Source organism: Chelonoidis abingdonii, chromosome 8 (assembly GCF_003597395.2).
Source record: "Chelonoidis abingdonii isolate Lonesome George chromosome 8, CheloAbing_2.0, whole genome shotgun sequence".
Classification (NCBI taxonomy): Eukaryota; Metazoa; Chordata; order Testudines; family Testudinidae; genus Chelonoidis; species Chelonoidis abingdonii.
The window spans coordinates 86,068,811-86,091,913 of record NC_133776.1 but is presented as its reverse complement, the minus strand read 5'-3'; the positions used below and the strand labels follow the sequence as shown (position 1 = coordinate 86,091,913).

Genomic DNA, 23,103 nt, shown 5'->3' with positions numbered 1-23,103 from the left:
TACCCACGCAGAGAACAGACTTCATCGGGGCGATTCTGGACTCCACTCTGGCCAGAGCCTGCCTGCCGCAGCCTCGTTTTCAGGCGATGGCTACAATTATTCAAGGCCTCTGAACCTTCCTGACAACATCAGCTCTCGCTTGTCTCAGCCTACTCGGTCACATGGCCGCCTGCACCTTCGTTACCAAACACGCCAGGCTATGCCTCCGTCCATTTCAAACCTGGCTTGCCTCAGTATACTGGCCGGGCCGGGACAGCCTGGACTCGATACTCACTGTTTCCCCAAATGTTTTAGGCTCTCTAACCTGGTGGCTGACTCCCATCCTAGTTTGTGCAGGGATGCCATTCCACCCACTGCAACCTTCGATGGCCCTAACCACGGACGCGTCATCTCTGGGTTGGGGTGCCCACCTCGAGGGCCTCCGCACTCAAGGCCTCTGGTCAGCTCAAGAACTAACCTTGCACATCAATGTGCGGGAGCTAAGGGCAGTTCGTGTAGCGTACCAGGTGTCTCGAGAGCATCTCCAAGTCCGTTGTGTATCAGTGTTCACGGACAACACAATGGCCATGTTTTACATAAACAAGCAGGGCGGTGCATGCTACTCCCTCCTTTGTCAGGAAGCCATTCAGCTCTGGGACTTTTGCATAGCCCACTGGATCGATCTGGTAGTATCCTTTCTCCCAGGAGTTCAGAACACTCTGGCAGATCACCTCAGCAGATCCTTCCTGTCTCACGAGTGGTCGATTCGTTGGGACGTCATCCATTCTGTTTTCTGGAAGTGGGGTTTTCACCACATAGACCTCTTCGCCTCTCGCAAGAACAGGAAATGCCATGTGTTCTGCTCCTTCCAGGGGCGCTCCCTGGGCTCCCTCTCAGAGGCATTCCGGATACCATGGACCAACTGTCTACTCTACGCCTTTCCACCATTCCCGCTGGTCCACAGGGTCCTTCTCAAGCTCCGCAGGGACAGCGTCCATCTGATGACGATCGCTCCAGCGTGGCTGAGGCAGCGCTGGTACACCATGTTGTTTGACCTCTCAGTTGCAGACCCAATTCCCCTACCACTCAGGCCGGATGTCATAACTCAGGACTTCGGCGGACTTCACCATCCAGATCCACAGTCCCTTCACCTCACAGCATGGTTGCTGCGTGATTAAGCCGGTCCGAGTTACGTTGCTCTGTCTCGGTCCAACAAGTATTCTTGGGCAGTAGGAAGCCTTCCACTAAGTTGACATATCTGGCCAAGTGGAAGCGTTTTTCCTGCTGGTGCGCTCAACGAAATACTGTCCCCACGCAGGTACCAGTTCCTACTGTCCTGCACTACCTCTGGTTCCTGAAAGAACACGGCCTAGTGGTCTCTTCCATAAAAGTGCATCTGGCAGCCATCTCCGCCTCCCACCCAGGGGAGGACGGGCGATCAATCTTCTCTCACCCCATGGTTTTGAGGTTACTCAAGGGGTCGGAACGTTTGTACCTGCAGGTTAGACGCCCTACCCCTACCTGGAACCTCAGTCTGGTTCTAGCCAAGCTTATGGGTCCTCTTTTTGAACCGCTAGCCACCTGCTCGCTGCTGTACCTCTCCTAGAAGATGGCCTTCCTCGTTGCTATTACTTCGGCAAGGCGAGTATCCGAGCTTCGGGCCCTGACAGCGGACCCCCCGTATACGGTGTTTCATAAGGACAAGGTACAGCTGCGACCACACCCCGCCTTCCTCCCTAAGGTGGTGTCTGCCTTTCATGTCAATCAAGACACCTTGCTTCTGGTCTTCTTCCTGAAGCCGCACTCATCTCGTCGGGAACAACAGCTGCACTTCCTAGACATCCGCAGGGCTCTCCCCTTTTATATCGGGGGGGGAGGGGGGAAACAACCAAACAGAACCCTTTCAAAAGTCGCCTCAGCTGTTTGTAGCGGTAGCAGACCGGATGAAGGGCCTGTCGGTTTCCTTCCAGAGGATTTCATCTTGGGTGACGTCTTGCATCCGTGCGTGCTTTTATTTGGCTTGTGTTCCGGCTAGCCACCCCACTGCCCATTCTATTCGGGCTCAAGCTTCATCTGCTGCCTTCCTGGCCTATATTCCCATCCAGGAAATATGTCGGGCCGCTGCCTGGTCATCGATTCACACCTTAGCCTCATTTTATGCATTGGTTCAGTTTATGCATTGGTTCATTTTATGCATTGGTTCATTTTATGCATTGGTCCAGAGATGATGCAGCGTTTGGCTCAGCAGTTTTGCATTCTGCAACATCTCACTCCAACCCCACCGCCTAGGTGAGGCTTGGGAATCACGTAATTGGAATCGATATGAGCAAGCACTCGAAGAAAAGACAGTTACTCACCTTTGTAACTGTTGTTCTTCGAGATCTGTTGCTCATATCCATTCCAAACCCGCCCTCCTTCCCCTCTGTTGGAGTAGCCGGCAAGAAGGAACTGAAGGGCTGTTGGGTCGGCAGGGATATATATCCGGCACCACAACGGCACCCCTCCAGGGGGCGACCCAGCCGACCCACTGAGTGTTGCTAGGGTAAAAATCTTCCGACGAACGTGCACACAGCGTGCGCACACCTAATTGGAATAGATATGAACAACACATCTCGAAGAACAACAGTTACAAAGATGAGTAACTGTCTTTTTCATCATCTGAGTCAGATGTCACGAACAGAAGGTTGATTTTCTTTTTTGATGGTTTGGGTTCTGTAGTTTCTGCATCATAGTGTTGTTCTTCTAAGACTTCTGACAGCATGTTCCACGTCTTGTCCCTCTGAGATTTTGGATGGCACTTGAGATTCTTAAACCTTGGGTCGAGTGCTGTAGCTATCTTTAGAAATCTCACATTGGTTCGTTCTTTGTGTTTTGTCAAATCTGTAGTGATAGTGTGCTTAACTCAAACAGTGTGCTGGGTCATCATCTGAGACTGGTATAACATGAAATATATGGTAGAATGCAGGTAAAACACAAAGCAGGAGATAAAGAATTCTCTCCAATTCTCTCTTCAGTCACATTTAATTAATACTTTATTTTTTTAATGAGCATCATCAGCATGGAAGTATGTCTTCTGGAATTGTGGCCGAAACATGAAGGGACATACGAAGGTTTAGCATATCTCACACGTAAAGCGGGCAGCATTGTCTTCCATAAATGTAAACAAACTTGTTTGTCTTAGTGATTGGCTGAACAAGAAGCAGGACTAAATGGACTTGTAGGCTCTAAATGTTACGTTGTTTTGTTTTTGAGTGCAGTTATATAACAAAACAAAATCTACATTTGTAAGTTACGCTTTCATGATAAAGAGATTGAACTACAGTACTTCTATGAGGTGAACTGGAAAGCAGTATCTTTTGCTACCTTTTTTACAGTGCAAATATCTGTAATTAAAAATAATATAAAGTGAGCACTGTACACTTTGTGTTCTGTGTTATAACTGAAATCAATACATTTGAAAATCTAAAAAAAATAAATAAATCCAAAAATATATATAATTTCAGTTGGTATTCTGTTATTAATAGGGCAGTTAATCACACCCTCAAGTGACTCACGAATATTGATGATATGCTCTTGAGTGAGCCATACCCAGTCTTTAGCCCAGAAAGTTGTGAAGTGCAAGCCTTAACTGTTAAATGGACCCTTTGGGATGGGAGATTGCAGGGAAATAAAATCTTATGCAAAGGTCCTCTATTATTTTTCATACTTCCTCAATTTCCTGCAAATTTGGTGCATAAGAAATATGGTGTATGATTCTGTGAATTTCTCAAATCACAGTAGTATTCCTTTATAATTTCTGATGCAGTGTATGCTTGGTGGAGTTCAAAGTATGCATTAATTTTAAGAGATCTTAATCCAGGTAGTAATTTATAAACTGACAAGTCTCATCATTGAACCCAGCTAATTACAACACTACACTTACAAGCATAACTTTAATTTTTGTTCTGCTGCCCTTGATATGAAATGTAGTATTAACAAGAAATGGGATATAATTGGTTTAAACCCGGGTAGAAATTGACTTCTGAGTTGCTGCTGTATACTTAAGAATCCAAGAAATTAATTTTTTGTTGATGTATGTTCTGGTCACATAGTAACAGATGTTTGTGACTTCAAATTTTTCCTTCTTTTTAGGGCAATAGTTCTTCAGAAAGATCCAAATCTTTAGGATCATCACGTTCAAAAAGGTTAGTTTGAAAAGGAAAATGTGGATAATACTATTTGTAACTAGGTGCCTTCCCTAACTTGGTCTACAGAAACAATCTATGCAGGGCCAGATTACTGTAAAGTGTAGATTGGCATGGAGCCATGTAACATCAGGCTGATTTACACCAGCTGAGGAGGTTCACTGTGTCAAGTCCAAATTTGCCCCCTTCCTGGAGTACGGCTTTATTAACAAAGTCTTCATGGTAACTTGTTTTCTATCTCAAGGATCATCAGGCATAAATGCTCATTGGGTTCCTCCTTCAGGACTACTCACCCCACACCCAGGATTTTTTTCCCTTGGAAAAGTCATTTCTTTGTATCCAAGTGGGGTAATGAGTTTACCCTGTCTCAGTGAGTCAATAATAGCCAGTTTACTCTTTACCAATAAAATCAATACCTGGTAACAGTATGGGGTGTTTCAGGCATACACTGCCAGTCTGATGCACTTCAGTTTATTAATTTTTGTTTGCTCTCTTTCAAGAAGTAATACACTAAGGTAATTGCTAATCGGTTAGTGCCTAAAGAAAACACATTCTCAGTGTGGCCAAAAATAACTGCATTTTAGCAACCTTACACTGATCACATTCCTTTTTGTCTTTTGCTGTCTTATGTAAATCTGTCCTTCAGATCCTTTCAAAATATGTAAAACAAAACAACGTATCTTTTCTCTGGGGGGATAAAAGAAACCCTATGTATCTCTAAGAACAGAATTCCTCTTCTGTTGTTTAGTGTTGTCACTCTTGCCCAGTCTATTTCTCTCTGCTTCGTCATCTCATGCAGTTTAAATTAGATTAAAAACTATAATTTAAAATTACAAACTTCCTGGTCGAAGGAGATTGTGTTTGATTGCAAAACACCTTATACACCTAAATTGCTATAAAATATTTATCACAAATGTGGATTTTTTTCTGTTCATACAGGAAACCTACAGTTGTAACAAAGTATGTTGGATCAGATGATGAACAAACCTTACCTGAAACTGTAAATGAAGATGTTTCAAATGAAAACTCAGAAAACGATGTTGATATGAAAAGCTTACCTAAAGGTAGATCATGTGTTTTCTGTGTGTCTGAATTCTGCGAATTAGTGTCAAGACTGTGATGGAATATGCATAATAGCGTAAAGGGAAACATTGTATACTTTGTCTGGTTTTATTTATTTATTTCTATATTTTGTAATGTGCCAATCTTAGCCAGCAGGCTATTGAGGACCTACTGTGATTATAGCATCCAAAAGGTTAAAATATTTTGTTTTTAAATGTCTACTTTGAACCCCACATACATAAATCACTGGATCTACCAGGATGCACTGATTACTAAATTGAAAATATGCATTGAAATCCATATTTTTGTGGAAATAAAGACAACATGAAACAGGAAATGGTATTTTGATTTTATTTTTTGTAAACATTCTGGGTAAAATTTTCATAAGTATCTAAGTCCCATTTGAGAATGGGGTTTAATTCTCATAAGTAACTCACTTTGAAAAATTTACCCTTTGCTTAAAAGTATCAGAGGTTAGGCCAGATGTTGAAATATGTTTAAAAACAAAACAAAAAAAATCCTTTGTCATTATTGGGTTATATTTAGGTACAGTACTTTTAAAACACCCTCTACACTATATTTTTAGTTTTAGCATGGTTTAAAAACAGCAACAAAAAAGCTTGCTTTTCTTAGCTCTATAAAAGCCATAGTATCGCAGAGAGACTACTACTGCCCCTTGCGTCAGAAGCAGTCCATTGTAGGGTTATTTTTACAGAATGTTGTATTACTGCAAGTTCCCAGGAGACACATGATTGAAACCCAGCTCTAAATATGAAATTACACTTTTTTTCTTCCTGTAACTTTGGTTAGCACTGTTCGATTTTGTTTAAACATTAGTAGATCTAAGAATTAAAAAAAAAAAAAAAATAAAATGAGATTTTGTCCTGTTGGTGGGGGAGGGAATTAATTTCTGTGGCTTTTGAGAGATGCTCAGTTAGCTGTCCTAAAACTTCTGGAGCCACAGAACAGTTGCATTGCAAGCTCATCCACATTGTCTCACTGTTATGCTTTATTCTGTTCTTCATGGACTGCATCTGGGGGTAGAGAGGATAGTTAGCTCTCCAGGGTCCATTCAGTTTTTGATCTCTGTCCTACAATTGCAATATCAGTGCCAGTTCGAAGTGTGTGGTATTGATATTTGTAATATGGAAACATATTCAGTAGGATATGTGTTGTTTATCAGTCAGTCGTCATATAGCTTGTTGGGGGGAAAATATATGCAATGTTGGCTTTTATTTAAACAGGAGTCTTGCACTTCACTGGAATGTCACTTGGATATGTAATAGTTTCCAACTTTTAAATGAAATCATTCTAGGTACAGTGGTTGTACAACCAGAGCCAGTGCTGAATGAAGACAAAGATGATTTTAAAGGGCCTGAATTTAGAAGCAGAAATATCGTTAAAATGAAACCTGAAGCTCCCAAAAAGCGTGGAGGTAAATACATTTTATAATATGTTTAAAATGGGTTTAAACTGCTGTTTATAGCCACATTTGGTACATCCAAAAATTGTACATATTTCCTAAAAATACCTCCACTCTTCTGGCTTTTAGTTCACTAAGGGTTTTGTCCTGCTGAAATTAGCCTCCATTGCTGTCCCTGCAGCGCAGCACTGAAAGCTAAGATTAACTTTTGTAAAATTCCTGCCTTGGGTAGCCATAGCATGCTTCATTAGGTATTTTTTATACATCTTTTTCATTCTATTCCCAAGAGTTTGATTCCACTCTGCTATTTTGCCATATGCTCTTTTAGGGAACAGTTGCATACCATTGCAAACCCCTGAATTAAAAAAAACCATGGTCGTTCTGGTAGCCTATGGGCTGAATCTCACCTGCAGGATAGTTCCGTCTGGTCGCTGAACACATATTGTAGAACAAAATGGCATCCTCTGCATAGTGAGACCTTGTACATACGGTACATCCGAAGACAGTGTATGGAGGGTGCAATTTTGGATTTCTTAAGGCATGCAAGTTGAACTGCATGCCTTAGTAAAAATGTCATGCATGCCACTGCTAGGGAATGATGTTGGAATTCCACTGAATGTATTTTCTCAGGCTCCAAGAAATCGATAGACATGTAAACAGAGACAGAACGTTAGTTGGTGAGGAAGATGTTCCTGTTTTGAAATCCCAGATTAATTTAATTTCTTGGCACTTCTCTGGCTATTGGTTATATACCTTAGGTCATCTGCGGAAAGTTGTTATGCCAGCCAATTTTCCTCGACCTCTACTAGAATTGATATGCAAGCACATAGATGTTAATGGATAATATAAGTTCATTTTTTATGGACTTGGCAAACAGAAAAGAACAAGCAAGAGGCCATGCATAAACTACTCTGAAAAAAATAAAAAAAAAGTGATTTTACTTTCCTTTTTCCTCTTATAGTACAGGCAGTTTTGTAATTCACATAGGAAAAATAGTAATCAGTCACTTACTCCAGCCTAGTTACTCCTTTTTTTTAGTATATTAGTTTATATACATAACTTTTTTCTTCCTCATATGTAGTTTGGGTATTTAATGGGAACCAAAAATAATGACTGTGAAAAAGTTTACCCCAAGTTTCTGCCAAAGGCTTTATCCCACTTTCGTCCTAACCAGTTCGTACACTTAACCTCTTTCCTTCTGAAACCTCACTCCTCAGCGGCGGAATACCGCCTTCATTTCCTCAACATCTGCTGGGCCCTGACTTTCTGTCTGCAGAGGACAAAATCATTCAGAAAGTCTCCTAGACTTTTTATCGCTAGAGCGAGAAGAATTAAAGGCAAGCAATCTCCACTCAGAGGGCTTCTAAGTGGGTTTCAGGGTGCATTACATCCTATTATCAGTTATCGAGCTGTCTCCACTCCATGAAAGCACAAGCATTGACCATAGCTGTGCTTCATGACATACTGCTTATGGTCATTTGTAGGGAGGCGACATGGAGTTCAGTACATGCATTCTCTTCCCATTATGCTTCGATGTGAGACTCTGCGACAGATGCCTCATTAGGTGCAGCTGTTCTCCGTTCCATGGTTCCATCATCATCCTCACACCCTCTTCTTAGTTAGACACCCTCAGTGGAGTACGCTAGGGACCATCACTTGAAGAAGAATAGGAGGAGGTTACTTACATGTAACTGGAGTTCTTTTGAGATGTGTGGCCTCGGTATTCCAGTCCCACCCTCCTCCTCCTCTGCTGTGGATTTCTTGGTTTGCAATGGAGAAGGAACTGAGGGCGTGGTCCATCCGCCCTGCCGTTTATCACCTCAGACGAAACCATGAGGTGTAGCAAGGGTACATGCGTTTACCAATGGACACTACTGCTTTCAAAATCTCTGGCTTTGGACGCATGGTGCATTTATATAACCTTTCAGTGGAATACAGATAGGGACCCACATCTCAAAGAACCTCCGGTTACATTTATGTAACCTCCTCTTATTACAAATAGATCCTATCAAATTATCTCCTTTTTTGGTGATACTAGAAGTTTGGTTCATAAAAATAATAGTATTGATGTACTAGACTTCTGTGAAACTCATTTGACTTGGTACCGTATAACGTTTTGATATTAAAAAACCCTAAAATGATATAAAATCAACGTGGCACATGTTAAATGGATTAAAACTGTCTGATAGGTCTCAAAATGTAATTGTAAATGGGGAATCCATCATCAAGTATAGTATTATAAAAGGTCACACAACCCTTCTACCCCTTCTCTGACCCTCACTCTTCATGGGTATTTATAGACTCTGAAGGAGGAAGGGCTGATATATGACTCTTCAGAAGCAATATATTAGGAAAACTCCAGGTGTTTTTTCTACTTGGGGTCCAATAGGGACTAGTTCTTGGCCCTGTGCTATTTTAACGTTATCAGTGACCTGAAAGAGAACCGAATTACAGAGAGTGTTTTTGAAAATTACTCTTCATCCCCACTCAGCCACTCCCCTCCCATGTTATCCTGCACCCTCCTCCTATTCAGTGTCCCTCCAGTCTTCTTCCCATCAGCCCTTCTGAACTGCAGTCTGTGACCCCCACCGCCAGCAGCCCCATGTGCCCGATGCTGTACGTCCACCCATATCCAATGCCTCCTGACCTGGCCCCACAGGCAAGGTGCTATGAGGAACACAGCCTCTTCTTTTTCCTATGTGCAGCTGAGGCTGCTCCCTCTTGGAAGCAACTGCTGTCCCAGTGCCACAGCAGCTCCTGGTGAGTGAAAGACATAATTGCAGAACTTTTCGGCAGAATGTATTTTCTGTGGAGAATAAAATATTCTGTGCAGGACATGAATTCTGTAAAATAAGCACTCCCTACAGAAGGTTACCTTCTGTTAAATGGAGTTTTCCTAATATATTGCTTCTGAAGAGTCATATATCAGCCCTTCCTCCTTTAGAGTCTATAAATATGCATGAAGAGTGAGAGTCAGAGAATGGCTAGACGGGTTATATGACCTTTTGTAATACTATTTTCTAGAATGCTCAGATCCAAGGCCCCATAATGGTTATACTGTTAAAGGTTTCTTGGCTCCTGAGCGTGCTGTGTGATTCCTACATTGTGGTTCTGCAGCGGTAATGGATTTGGACAACTCAGTTTTTGGGGTAGTAACCTTCTGTTTTGCAATGTTTCATGTTATCTATGTGATATATTTCCTACAGAAATATCTATATGTCCTAATACATGCAAGGAATGAATGGAATGTGGAGAGGATAGTTGTGCAGCAACTCTACAGTTTTTTGTTTGTCTTCCTGGAAATTCTGTATTTCTTCACATTCTGGAACCCCTTCATGGTTTTGATTCCAAAAGATACTTAATTTTCTCTGAGAATCATTAGGCTTGTATGAACAAAGAAGATGCATGGGTTTAACTGAAGGTGTGATAATGTTAATGTGTGTAAAGGGGAAGATGATAAATTGGTGCAGTGTCACACCTCTAATTAAAATGGTGCAACTTTGTGTTGTCTTTGCTGGTGCTTTCTACTTTTTCATGTCCAGCTGATGGGTGAGTGATCGCTCTGTGTAGATTGCAAAACACTATAAAAACAACAGTGCAGTGTTATGTAAAATTTTACATAGTGAATGGTATTCATTACTTTGTGGAAGCTTAATTGTATTTTTTTCTAACATATTTAAGTGAATATAGTACTTGTAAAAACTGTCAAGTTGGTATCCCTGGAAATGAAAACCCTCGTTCTATCCATGAAACAAACATAGCACAGGCTGTGGCAGTGTAGATTTTCCCCATGCTGACATGGTAGTATGCTTCCACCATATTTTGGAGGGATTGTCTCTCTTAACTTCTAGATAGTGTCCATTGTATCTTTGGCTGTCTTCTAAATGTGACAGTTTCGGTAATATTTTGTGTGTTGTGTAATGGACAGAGACTGGCAACTCCTCTTACATTAGACACCAAGCACTCATTGACTGATAATGACTTTTGACAGCTATCATCTTGGGCTACATTTGGTTTTGTGACCCAGTTGTGAAAGGCTCTGTGTTTCATTAGTGTTTGCCTGATAACCATCTAGCTCCTATCATTCTTAACTATTCCTCCTTTTTCCCCCCAAATAAAAGTTTTGGTTAAACGGAATGTTTCTGAGACTCTTGCTGCCTGCAGACGTACTGATAAACATGGTCTCACTTTTTATCTTGAAATATTTTTAGTGATGGTAATGTAAACCATTTTAGCAAGAACACAGACCTTGTAACTTTATTTAAAAAAAATACTGTAACCTTGCAGTATAACTTGAATAAAAACAAGCATAACAGTCAGAATATTGATATAACCAGGTATTTATCTACCATGCAAATCTGGTGAAATATCTGTGAGGAGAAGACAGAGTTTTGAATACTTCGATATTCATGAAAATAGAACACTGATAATAGCATATGTAGTATAAAATCACTGACCAGATATACTAATGGCAATATTCTTTGATTCAGATCTTATATTCATAGATTCATAGACTCTAGGACTGGAAGGGACCTCGAGAGGTCATCGAGTCCAGTCCCCTGCCCTCGTGGCAGGACCAAATACTGTCTAGACCATCCCTGATAGACATTTATCTAACCTACTCTTAAATATCTCCAGAGATGGAGATTCCACAACCTCCCTAGGCAATTTATTCCAGTGTTTAACTACCCTGACAGTTAGGAACTTTTTCCTAATGTCCAACCTAAATCTCCCTTGCTGCAGTTTAAGCCCATTGCTTCTTGTTCTATCATTAGAGGCTAAGGTGAACAAGTTTTCTCCCTCCTCCTGATGACACCCTTTTAGATACCTGAAAACTGCTATCATGTCCCCTCTCAGTCTTCTCTTTTCCAAACTAAATAAACCCAATTCTTTCAGCCTTCCTTCATAGGTCATGTTCTCAAGACCTTTAATCATTCTTGTTGCTCTTCTCTGGACCCTCTCCAATTTCTCCACATCTTTCTTGAAATGCAGTGCCCAGAACTGGACACAATACTCCAGTTGAGGCCTAACCAGCGCAGAGTAGAGCGGAAGAATGACTTCTCGTGTCTTGTTTACAACACACCTGTTAATGCATCCCAGAATCACGTTTGCTTTTTTTGCAACAGTATCACACTGTTGACTCATATTTAGCTTGTGGTCCATCTTGTCATGGTCATCCATACTAGTAGTCTACAGTATTGAAATAGGCTGTATCTGGCATACCCCTTACTACAGGATGTAGCTATTTACCTTGTGAGCAAGAGAATATTAAACATAAATTTCATACTCGGCTTTGGCAGCCAGGAAACTTCTAGGTGAAATTCAGGATTTTAATTACCATTTTCAAAGTGATACACCTCCGTCAAGAGCTGCTTTCTTGTGATATCTTGTGATATGCCACACAGTTTGTATTCATATCAATCTAGTGAACCAAGCTTAAGGTCCTAAAGGATGAGGCTTGAGTGGGCCTTGGTAACAGGATGTCAACTATGGAATTTTATTGCGAGGAATTTGAGTTCAAGGCAATACCATAATATTATAAAACTACAGCTTTTTCCTATTTTTTGGTTCTGACCTTTATAAGAACCAGTTTAGACACTATGGGAGGGATAAAATCTTCAAAACGTTGAGGAGTTACAGAAATGGTGCAGCTAGCCTGGGATTGGTCAGGTCTTCATGTCTTCTTTTTAAAGATGTGATGCTGAACAGGATTGTAAAGTGAAAATACTAGCCAAATGTTTCTCGTCTTCTTCCTGGTAAGCTGAAATGTCAGTTAAGAGATCTTACCATCTTGTCAAAATTAAGGATAATATACTTATTCTGATCCAGATATAACCTGCAGTTCTGCAGGATAAAACACCATAAATCGTTGCCTCTAGACTAGTACTTGATAAAAATGGGGTTGATCAAGTCAAACTTGTATATCATGTTGTGAGGTGTTCAGGACTCAAGTGCTAGCATAGAGAATTCCATAAATAAGAACTTATTTTCCTTCGGTGACAAAAATGTGTTTCTTGTTAGCCAAAGGAAGGAAAAACCAAGAGTATACAACAGGGGTTGGAAAGCTGTCTTACTGTACCTATTTTACAAAACCCATCTTAAGCATGAAGTTGGTTTAAGGATTTTAAGTGCCCTTTCCATTTCATATCAAGTACTTTGTTCTAAGAATCCCCAAATATTCTCAAGTCTGTTAACCCACTCTGATGTACCCAACAGCAGAAAATCTCTGACTCTGAATGAGGTCGATTGTTTTCATCTTTCTTTGTAAAGCTTTCTTCTTCTTTATTTATGCCTAACAGGCTCTGAGTCCATTTAAGGCTCTGTCTCCAATTTCAAAATCTCTGAATCTTTGCCAGGAGTCTGTGTTTTGTTTTGGAGAAGTTCAGTAGATTCCTGGACTCTTTTTAGTATTTGTGCCTGATTGTGTGTATGTGTTTTAAAGCCTTTAAATGAAGTCTCATTTTTTGGATTCACAACTCCTGAATTGATACAGGCGGACAGGTTGCAGTTGACATAAGTCATCCTGCAGCCTTCTCCTGCTTTACTGCTTGATACCAACTTAAAACAGTGGCTTTGGGGTTTCTCGGGTGGCTTCCCTTTTTTCTTGGCAGCGTCACTGCTTATAAGTAAGAATAAAAGTTGTTAAATTGAACAGTTTGTACTGAAAGACCACTCTACAGGTGGAAGCCCTACACAGCAAACAGGACTAAACCAACTGGAAAACTGGAGCTATAGCTACCAATAGGATGGTCAAAGTGTATTTTTGTCAAACTGTCATTTCAATTACAGAACACATTTATAGATGACAAGATAAATGTGAACTTCCAGGACAGTGTGTTGAGCAGAATGGTCTGGAGGTGTCCTGTATAATTGCTACAAAATACTGTTTTAATCTATTTTGATCTTATATAATGCTTCACATGAAACCAGATAGGATTTTATTTATATTTTTTACTTGTTTCATAGATTTGTTTTCCTTTTTTCTCATTCAGAAAAAGGTTTAAAAATCTGAAAGAAATAATTAAAATATTTATTTATAAACTGCCATGGTATTTTTTTGAAGAAGAATAACTGAAAGTTGAGGGATTTTACTGTACAATGCAGGCAGGACCATGCTTAAATGTATTTTTACTGACAGTTCTGGTATGTCTTCATAAAATAACAATTTAATCCAAGTGTATAACCTCACAAAGGAAGACATTTCTCCTGGATAAATTTTATCCGGAAAGGAGATAATGGCCCCAAAACTCTTCATTAGCCTTTTAAAAAAAGGTGAGTGGTTATAGAAAGCTTTCTTGAAAGCTGGGTGGTAAAGCATTAGAGTGGGTTTTGAAGTAAACAGATAATTTGATAAACCAAAATGCTGTAACAAGGAAACACAATAGTTGTTCATAGATTTCTTTTTAAAACTAATGTGTGGTTTATAATCCTCTATAGAGGAAGGACTGCATGGAATTGTAAGCTGTACAGCCTGTGGGCAACAGGTGAACCATTTTCAAAAGGATTCAATCTATAGACATCCTACACTGAAAGTCCTTATCTGTAAGGTATGTAATGAGTGAATTGTACTCCATGTGCCTTCTTACTTAAAAAGTGATCTATCACTACTTGTTTTCTGTGTGTATTTTTTTCTCTTGTTAGCCTTTTAAATTTGCAATGTACTTAAACAAGGAAATTGGTAGCAGAAAAGGGAAAAGCAAGTATTAAAATGTGATGTTACACAGATAATGTTTATACACCACAAATGTTTAATTTATTGTGGTTTCTTTAGAATGTATTTTTAAAGTGTTAATAAGTTTGGAATACATCATGAAACTACTCTGATTTTGGTGTTTATGGGTTTATATGCTATAATGGGGCTCCAAATCACAGTCTGCGTCTCCTAAGAGGCATTGCACAGAAGGCTCAGCACCAAGGTAAAGAAGAAGAGGTGATTTTAAAGACTCTCTTGCACCACTTGGAACTAGGCAGCTACTTGGGGTTCAAACAGCCCCTGATATAAATTAGAGCAGTGACAGGGTCCATTCTAATTTATGGCAGCTTTCCCACTGGCTGTGTACAGACAGCACCACAATCCAGAATTCTGTAGCACTGATCACTATGGGTAGATCACCTCCAGCCCATGTCCATCCCATCATGCCCCTACATTAAAGCCTTTGAAGGAGGCAGTATAGAGTGGCTTACATTGGCCTAATGCTGTGCCTGCAATGGGGGAATTCACCCATGCCCTGTTGTGTCAATGCTTTTAAGCTGGTTGAGTGGCATATAGGGTCTGTGATGTGGGCTATTCACCCATGGGAATTCACCCATGCCTTGTTGTGTCAATGCTTTTAAGCTGGTTGAGTGGCATATAGGGTCTGTGATGTGGACTATATTTGGCCTTCAGGTATTTTAGTCAATCCAGTACTATATCCTTAAGAATTGACACACTGGATCTGAACAGGTCCGTCTTGTCTAGTATCCTGACTCAGACAGTGGGCCAATACCAGCTGCTTCTGAGGAAATTAGCTACTTTTTTCAGAGTTTTTGTACAGAATAACCATTCCACAAGGAACATTGCTTCCAGTCCCCAGTAAAGCTCTGAATGTGTTCCAAACTCTTGATCTTTTTTAATCTTTACCATTGTAACTCTGAATAGTCTTATTATGTGTGTGTGTCCAATCTATTTTTTTTACTCTTGCTAAACTCTTAACCTCAATTATGCCTTGTGTCAGTGATTTCTGCTGGTTAATTGTGAGGGGATATTTACTTTTATCAGTTTTGCATTTCCTTTCTTTTAAATTCATTGAATACCATCTTGTTTTTTAATATTATAAGAAGGGAGAACAGATCAGGAAATAATACCTTTCATTATTTTCTATCCCTATATCATTTCCTTTCTTATTTGTCTCCTAACTAAGGTAAACAGTGCCAGATTTTTCAATATCTCATAATGGGGGAATTCTCCTGCGCCTCTTAACTATTCTTATTGTCTGTCTCTGAATCATGTTTTTGCTATAACTTTTTTTGACATGGATGACCAGGTATTGAACTCTGTATTCCAGGTGAGGGTGCGTCGTTACTTCTCACACACCACATATAGGCAGATTCTGAAGCTGTTTTTCAGGATTATGAAGACAGGGGGTACAAGTGAGGGCAGAATTTGGTCTACAGTCTTTAGTCAGTCCTTATTCAAGGAAAACTGATAAGTCACTGGAGCTCTACTTTAAATAAAGACTTAAGAATTTGACCTAACAAATTCAGGAACTGCAGCCATTACTATTAATCAAGTGGGTTTGATCTTTAGTAGCCTTTGGTGGCACACAAATCTTATTTAAAAGTTTTAAGCTTAATTTCATAAACTCTGTTCTGGTACTAATTGTTGCATTGCTAACATGAACAACAACATGAGGTTGAAACGATAGAATAAAATTCTGCATTCCAATGAAGGTATGTAATTTTGATTCTTAACTCTGGTGCCAGTGTAGCCTGCTAGTGTAGATGCAGCTACACCAACAGACATTTTTCTTTCAGTTTAGGACATGTTTCATTGGCTACATCAGCGGAAGCCCTCTTCCATGAAGGTAGTTTCAGCTACACGGGGGTTTTGTTGGTTTAAATATGTTGGTCAGGGTTTTTTGTTTTGTTCTTTTCTTCTTTCTACGCCTCTGACCAGTGTAGCTATGCAGACATAAGTGTAGACCAAAACTGAATATAAAAAATAATAGTCAACTTGTAAGTTTTAGAATACAAAAAAACTATGGCCTTCAAAAGAAGGCAAACACATCTAATTTTCAAATAAGGCTTGTACCATTCAATTCAGAAAAGTTATTGATTAGGAGCTGCTGTATCTTTGGAGAGTGTTAAAATTAGTTACAATTTTGTAAACAGCAGGTGAAAATGAGAGAGAACATTTTAAAGAGGTTTCTAGTTTTCATTTATAGACAGTGATCCGAAGTTCTAAGAACATTTTAAGAGTCTGACTTTAAGGTATTCATTAGATTAAGTCATAAAGATTTATTAAAATCCATTTCACTTGAATTGAAAAAAATTCCTTGTTCACCTATTTTCCTTGCAGACTTGCTACAAATATTATATGAGTGATGACATTAGCCGTGATACAGATGGAATGGATGAACAGTGTAGGTAAGTTTGTAAACACCATTGTAATATTACCCACATCAATTAAAGCAATAATGAAATGCCCACTGTCCAGCCAACAGACCCATAATATTATGTTGATATTTCAATTTTAAATTTTAATACAAACTTAAATATAAGGAAATCAAGTACTTAGCCCTGTTGGTTGAAAGTTTAATATCACATGACAAAAACCTAAACATCAGTTTATGTATACTTAGTTAAGTTTCCAAGACCAGCTTTATATTTGTCTTCTGATCATTATCCCATAAATAGCATTTATCAACAGGCCACTGAAGCTCACTTTCCCAGAGAAAACTTGATATATTGGTCTGTAAACTGCCAAACCCACTAACATATATATGAGGTAGAAGCGAAAACCCTCACTCGCTCTTATGTCATCAACCAGAAGCCACGTTGTCTCATACCCACTCAGAACTTTTGCCTTTGATTAGTAACCTGTAAAATATTATAACTGTTTGATAATTTTAAAAGTTTGATTTAATTACACTTTATTTGTCTAAACACTTAATGTAATTTGTTTTTGGGTTTCATTTTAACATTTCCCAATCATTTCAGATGGTGTGCTGAAGGTGGAAATTTAATTTGCTGCGACTTTTGCCATAATGCCTTCTGCAAAAAGTGCATTTTGCGCAACCTGGGCCGAAAGGAGCTGTCAGCCATAATGGATGAAAATAACCAATGGCATTGCTACATTTGCCAGCCAGAACCTTTGTTGGACTTGGTCACTGCATGTGACAGTGTTTTTGAAAATTTAGAACAGTTATTGCAACAAAACAAGAAGAAGATCAGAGTTGAGAGTGAAAAAAGTAAAATATATGATCACACACTCAAATTTTCTCCAAAGAGAAATATTTCAAATTGTAATGGAGAAGAAAAGAAATTAGATGACTCATATTCTGGTTCTTTAACCTATTCGTATAAAGCACTAATGGTGCCAAAAGACATGCTTAAAAAGACAAAAAAACTGGTTGAGACCACAACTAATATGAACGCTAGTTTTGTAAGTTTTTTGAAAACGGCAGCAGAAAATGCAGAAGTAAACTCTATCATACAGCTTCGTCAGCTGAAAGCTTTTAAATCTGTTTTGAGTGACATAAAAAAAGCTCATTTAGCATTAGAGGAAGGTCTGAATCAAGAGATTCAAGCTTTGGATGTTAAAATCAAAGAGAAGAATACCAAAGAGAAAAAAATTGATATTAAACTAGAAAAAAATGATGTGAAGAGAGATGAAGGAAAGGAACATGCAGAGTTGAAAGAGAACACTGTAAAGTCAGTGAAAAAACCTGTGTCAGAACAGCCTGAGAATGAGTCCATGGACCAAAACGTTCCAGCAACACAACAAACAGAAAGCAAGAATACTAGCAGTGAAGAGAAAAAATCTGAGACAAATGAAGAGCCTCAGTATGAACCTAATAGTACTGAGGCTTTGGACATGGATATTGTGTCTGTTCCTTCATCAGTCCCTGAAGATATTTTTGAGACTCTAGAATCGGCTATGGAAACTCAGAGTGCAGCAGATGAACAGGGCAATGGAAGTACAGCAACAGAGCTGGAGACAGTAAATATGAATATAAAATGTACTACAGCTTCAAAAGACATTAAAGGAGGTACCAAGTTAAAAGGATCAGCTAAAGTAAGAAAAGAATTGTTTGTAAAACTGACTCCTGTTTCCCTATCTGATTCTCCAGTTAAAGCTGAAGATCAAGACAGTAATCCAGTAAAGGGAGATCAGAATGCTGATATAATACCCAAGGCAGAAAACTGTGATTCTGGAAAAGAAAATCATTACATTGGTAATGAACACTCACCTGAAAATGAAACTGTCCCCTTGGTAGAGGAATCTGATCTCAGGAGGTCTCCACGTGTGAAGACTACACCTCTGAGGCGTCAAACAGACATGAATCCTTCAACATCTAATTCAGAAGAGGACAGCAATGACACATACTGCGAGAAGCACAAGCAAAAATCATCAACCCAGTCACGGAGAAAAAAAGATAAAAGAAATTCTTCTGACAGTACTACTGATCATCCTAAACCTAATAAGCTTTCTAAATCAAAAAAATCAGACATATTGGACCAAAGTTCAGATTCAGATGAGATGCCAGCAGTCCTTAAAGAAGTAGCCATGCTGAGTCATAGTTCCTCAGATATTGATAGCAATAGTGAGACATCCAATAATATTCAGAAGAATGCTTTAAATGATCTAACAAAACAACCAGTGAAGTATGAGAATGGAAAGCGCAAAAGAAAAAGCTCCACTTCTGGTTCAGATTTAGTTGCCAAAAAAGGCAAATCAACTAAAGGCTCCACTTGTGCAAAAAAGAAACGACAGAACCCTTCAGAGTCTTCAAATTATGACTCAGAGTTAGAAAGAGAGATAAAGAGTTTGAGTAAAATAGAGTCGGCAAAAAAAGCCAAAAAGAAATACCCTAGAAAAGAAGAGAATTATGATTCTTCTTCTGAAGAACAGAATAAAAAAGGATCTACTAGTAAGAAAAAAATAATAAATTTGAAGAAACAGCAGGTTGAATCATCTGATGATGCTGAGAAGTCATCCCTAGAGAAAGAGGAGACTAATCATTCTTCTGAAGATAAAAAAATTAGAAAGGGGACAGCAGTCAATGAAAAGAAAAACAGAGATTTAAAAGAAAGAACTTCGAAGGGGAAGCATGATGGATCATCTGATACTGAGAAATCATCCCTGGAGAAGGAGGAGAGTTGCCATTCTTCTGATGGTAAAAAGAGAGCAGAAGCAAAAGAAAAGAAAAACAGAAATTTGAAAAAGAGAAAGGTACAGAATGATTCATCTTTGGACGGAACTGAGAAATCTGCAGAGAAGGAGCAGAGTTGTGATTCTTCGGAAGACAAAACCAAGAATAAAAAAGGAACAGAAGGTAAAGAAAACTTGAAAAAGAAAAATAAGAAAGAACAAGATGGTGGTTCTTCTGATGGAGATAAATCATCCCCAGAGAAAAAAAGTTGCATTTCCTCTGAAAATAAGAGTAAAAATGAAATGGCAGTTGAGGAAAAGAGAGAGAGAAATTTGAGAGAGAGAACACTGAAGAAGTTGCAGAATGATTCATCTTCAGATGCTGAGAAGTCCCCAAAGAAAGAGGAGAGTTCGTCTGAAGATGTTAAACAGAATAAAAAACGAATAGAAGCTAAAGAAAAGAAAAAAGTAAGCCACAAAAAGAAAACTTCCGAAAAAGAACAGAATGACTCATTGTCCTCTTCTGATGAGGGGCCTTACGAAGACAATAAAAAAAAGAGTAAAAAGAGTTCCATGAAGGAGAATAAAAAGGGTAACTTAAAAGTGGAAAAAAGAATTTCTAAAAAACAGAAGGATGACATCAGCTGTTCCTCCTCATCAGATGAGGAAGAAAATGATGACCAGAATTCAGCAGGCGATGGAAGCAGTGATGAGCAGAAGATTAAGCCAGTGACTGAAAGCTTAATACTGTCCTCCAACACAGGATTTTGTCAGTCTTCAGGTGTGCAAAGGTCTACAATTTGATTAGTATATTAATATGGGGAGGTCAATAGTATGAGTTGGATAGTCATATTGATTTAATAATCTAGTAGTGCAAATGCTTAAGTGAAAATATCTATAAATATGACTATGCATTCCAAAACTTAAGCCATATTTCTAAAACCTGTTTTCTAATGCGATGTGTTCAGAAGTTTTGTGATGCCACTTAACAACCAGTTACCATTTGACTTGTACTAACCTTGGCAAACAGCCATTTAACTTAATTTACAAGTCACCTTGGACTTTTTATTTAATTTTAATACCTTTTCTAGGAAGAGATTTGTGAAACTCTGTAATACCAAGTGAGTTGCATTGTAGGTTGCCATTCTTATGCCTATTCTTAGTTGCTTTCTTCTGCCTATGAATACAGAACATGAATTGGGTTTAGATAGTAGAGAACAGGAGAGATCACATCAGATCTTCTAGCTTTGGGTCATGTAAGGGAGAAGAGTATCAAGCTTTGCGGTATAATGTGGCCTTTGGAGGTTTCGCGGTAGTTATGCATGTGCACTTTTTAAATTGGGCCAGATTATCTTTGTGTCCCATGAAATAGATTCTAGTAATTTTATTTAAGTAAAATAATACCTGTTGCTAAAGTCTATCAGGCTGCTATTTATTACTTGAGCAGTTTTTTATGCATTTTAAATGTGCTTCTGAGAGCATGGGGGCTAATTCTTTTTTCTTGCCCAGACTTGAGGGGAGGACCTCTTTTATCAGCATCTGATTAGTCCTTTGATTTATTTTTTTTTTTTTTTTTTTTTTTTTTTTTTATAAAGAACATAACAGCACAACTTGAAATATAAGGCTTGGAGAACCTAAAAATCATTCGGAACTGTGGTCTTGAGGTTAAAAGGACACTGTTAAGTTTCATTTCCAGCTGAACAAATTATATCTACTGTTGTTACTAAGATTACTCTGAGAGAGAAACTTTTTCCAGACTGTTACCATTNCCAGACTTGAGGGGAGGACCTCTTTTATCAGCATATGCTGGCTCTGTAGTACTTATTTTTTTTTTTTTTTTTTTTTTTTTTTTTGTAAAGAACAAAGCAGCACAGCTGGAACTTTTAGGCTTGGAGAACCTAAAAATAAAGAGGAACTGTGGTCTTGAGGTTAAAAGGACACTGTTAAGTTTCATTTCCAGCTGAACAAATTATATCTACTGTTGTTACTAAGATTACTCTGAGAGAGAAACTTTTTCCAGACTGTTACCATTGACATTCTATAGTACTTCTTTCTGTACTTGATTTCACTACATTTCACACCCTTCCCCATTGGGGCTTGTGAGACTGTAGCTGAAACAGAAGATTCAGAAGGCAGGAGTATGCACAGAGAGGGAAGGATGAGGATGAGAGGGCATTTGGGTCTTACTTTTTTGAGAAGGAACAAAAACAAAAAAAATCGAAAATGTATTTCAAAGGATACTGTATCAGAAAATTGACTTTTAAAAAAAATTAGTTAATTCAGAAAATTCAAGTTGACAATGTTCCTGTAAAGCACAGGCCTCAGGAACTCCCAAGTTCTGTTTCCAAGTTCTGCCACAGACTGTTTGACTTCAGTGGAATTATTGAACCTTTGTGTTTTATTATCCCTATATGTAAAATGGAGAAAATACTTGCCAATATCACTTTATTCAGTAATGTTTGTAAATTAGTTTGAGATCTTTGGATAGAAGGCACTATAAAAGAGCACAATTTTGTTAACAATATATTGAGCCGATGCTTTTAGAGTAGTAGTTACTGATATGTTTTTTGTTCATATATTACTATCCTGATTTATAATAGGGTCAAAATCTAAAACAGGCAGAAATCTTGTAAAAAAGTTGATTTTCATGTACAATTAGAGTGGAGCTGGAACATGCTAATTTACCTAACAAGCAGTGGTATAATGGGTATTGTTAAATTCTGAAGATTCAGTCTTAGTGGTTGTTTTTGTTTTTTAAATCTTCTGCTTTAGGGAGAGAGAAATTTGTGCTCAGTGTTAATGTAGGAGCTTCTAATTTGCCTAGTATCAATGGATTGATTTTAACCATTCTTAAATTAAAAATTTAAGGCTCTTTGCTGGTCTCATATAAAGAATTTAGACTGTTCAGAAAGTCTGGCAACTGCGGATAGTTCAAGTTCTATTTATAAGATATGTTCCCTGTTTGAAGCTATTTTGATTTGGAATCAGTGTGATTTAATTCAGCTCTGAATATGCAGTAAGCACAAATTTTAACATAAAATTTTATGTACATCTTTCTTGTGTTTCACCTAAAGAATACCTTAGAGGAGATTTGGTGTGTTATAAGAGCTACTTAACACTGAGCCATTATTCAGATTCAACAGGTCATTTTAGGGTAACCAATACTTCGAGTGTGTGTCAATATGGATTCCAGTGCAGTTGTGCATGCACCGCATGCATGTGAGATTGTAGTCTTTGGACTAGAAATGTCTTTTGGAGCCATGTATGTGCCCTGTGTCTACTCATGCTATAGTGCCGGGGAGAAAGAGTGAAGCAACTGCAGCCCATCCCTCAATTCCTCTTACCACCCATGGCAGTGAGATTGAACAGTGGTTCTGCTTATTCTACCCAACAATTATCTTGCCAATCATCTGCCTAACTAGTAGGAAATCTTAGTCTCCAAAACACCACTACACAATTTGACATGACACATACAGTGGTTGTTAAGTAGAGGTTCAAAAGTGAAGCTGCTTGATATATAGGTCAATATTGTGGAGCTTTAATAAAAGATTTCACTATACCTGACTTTTTTGCCAGTACTATTAGTCCATTTTTCAGTGGGC

General features: G+C 38.7%; 1 protein-coding gene across 4 annotated transcripts in view; it reads left to right on the top strand.

Annotated features, from left to right (window-relative positions):
* The window catches only part of ATRX (ATRX chromatin remodeler), a 157,098-nt gene that overhangs the window by 30,743 nt on the left and 103,252 nt on the right, over positions 1-23,103 (top strand). For all 4 annotated transcript variants that reach the window (XM_075068804.1, XM_075068803.1, XM_075068805.1 and 1 more), the window contains 6 exons: positions 4,111-4,163; positions 5,103-5,227; positions 6,541-6,660; positions 14,086-14,195; positions 16,706-16,773; positions 17,347-20,282. In XM_075068804.1, coding sequence (XP_074924905.1) covers positions 4,111-4,163; positions 5,103-5,227; positions 6,541-6,660; positions 14,086-14,195; positions 16,706-16,773; positions 17,347-20,282 — 3,412 coding nt within the window. The remainder of the gene's footprint in view (positions 1-4,110; positions 4,164-5,102; positions 5,228-6,540; positions 6,661-14,085; positions 14,196-16,705; positions 16,774-17,346; positions 20,283-23,103) is intronic.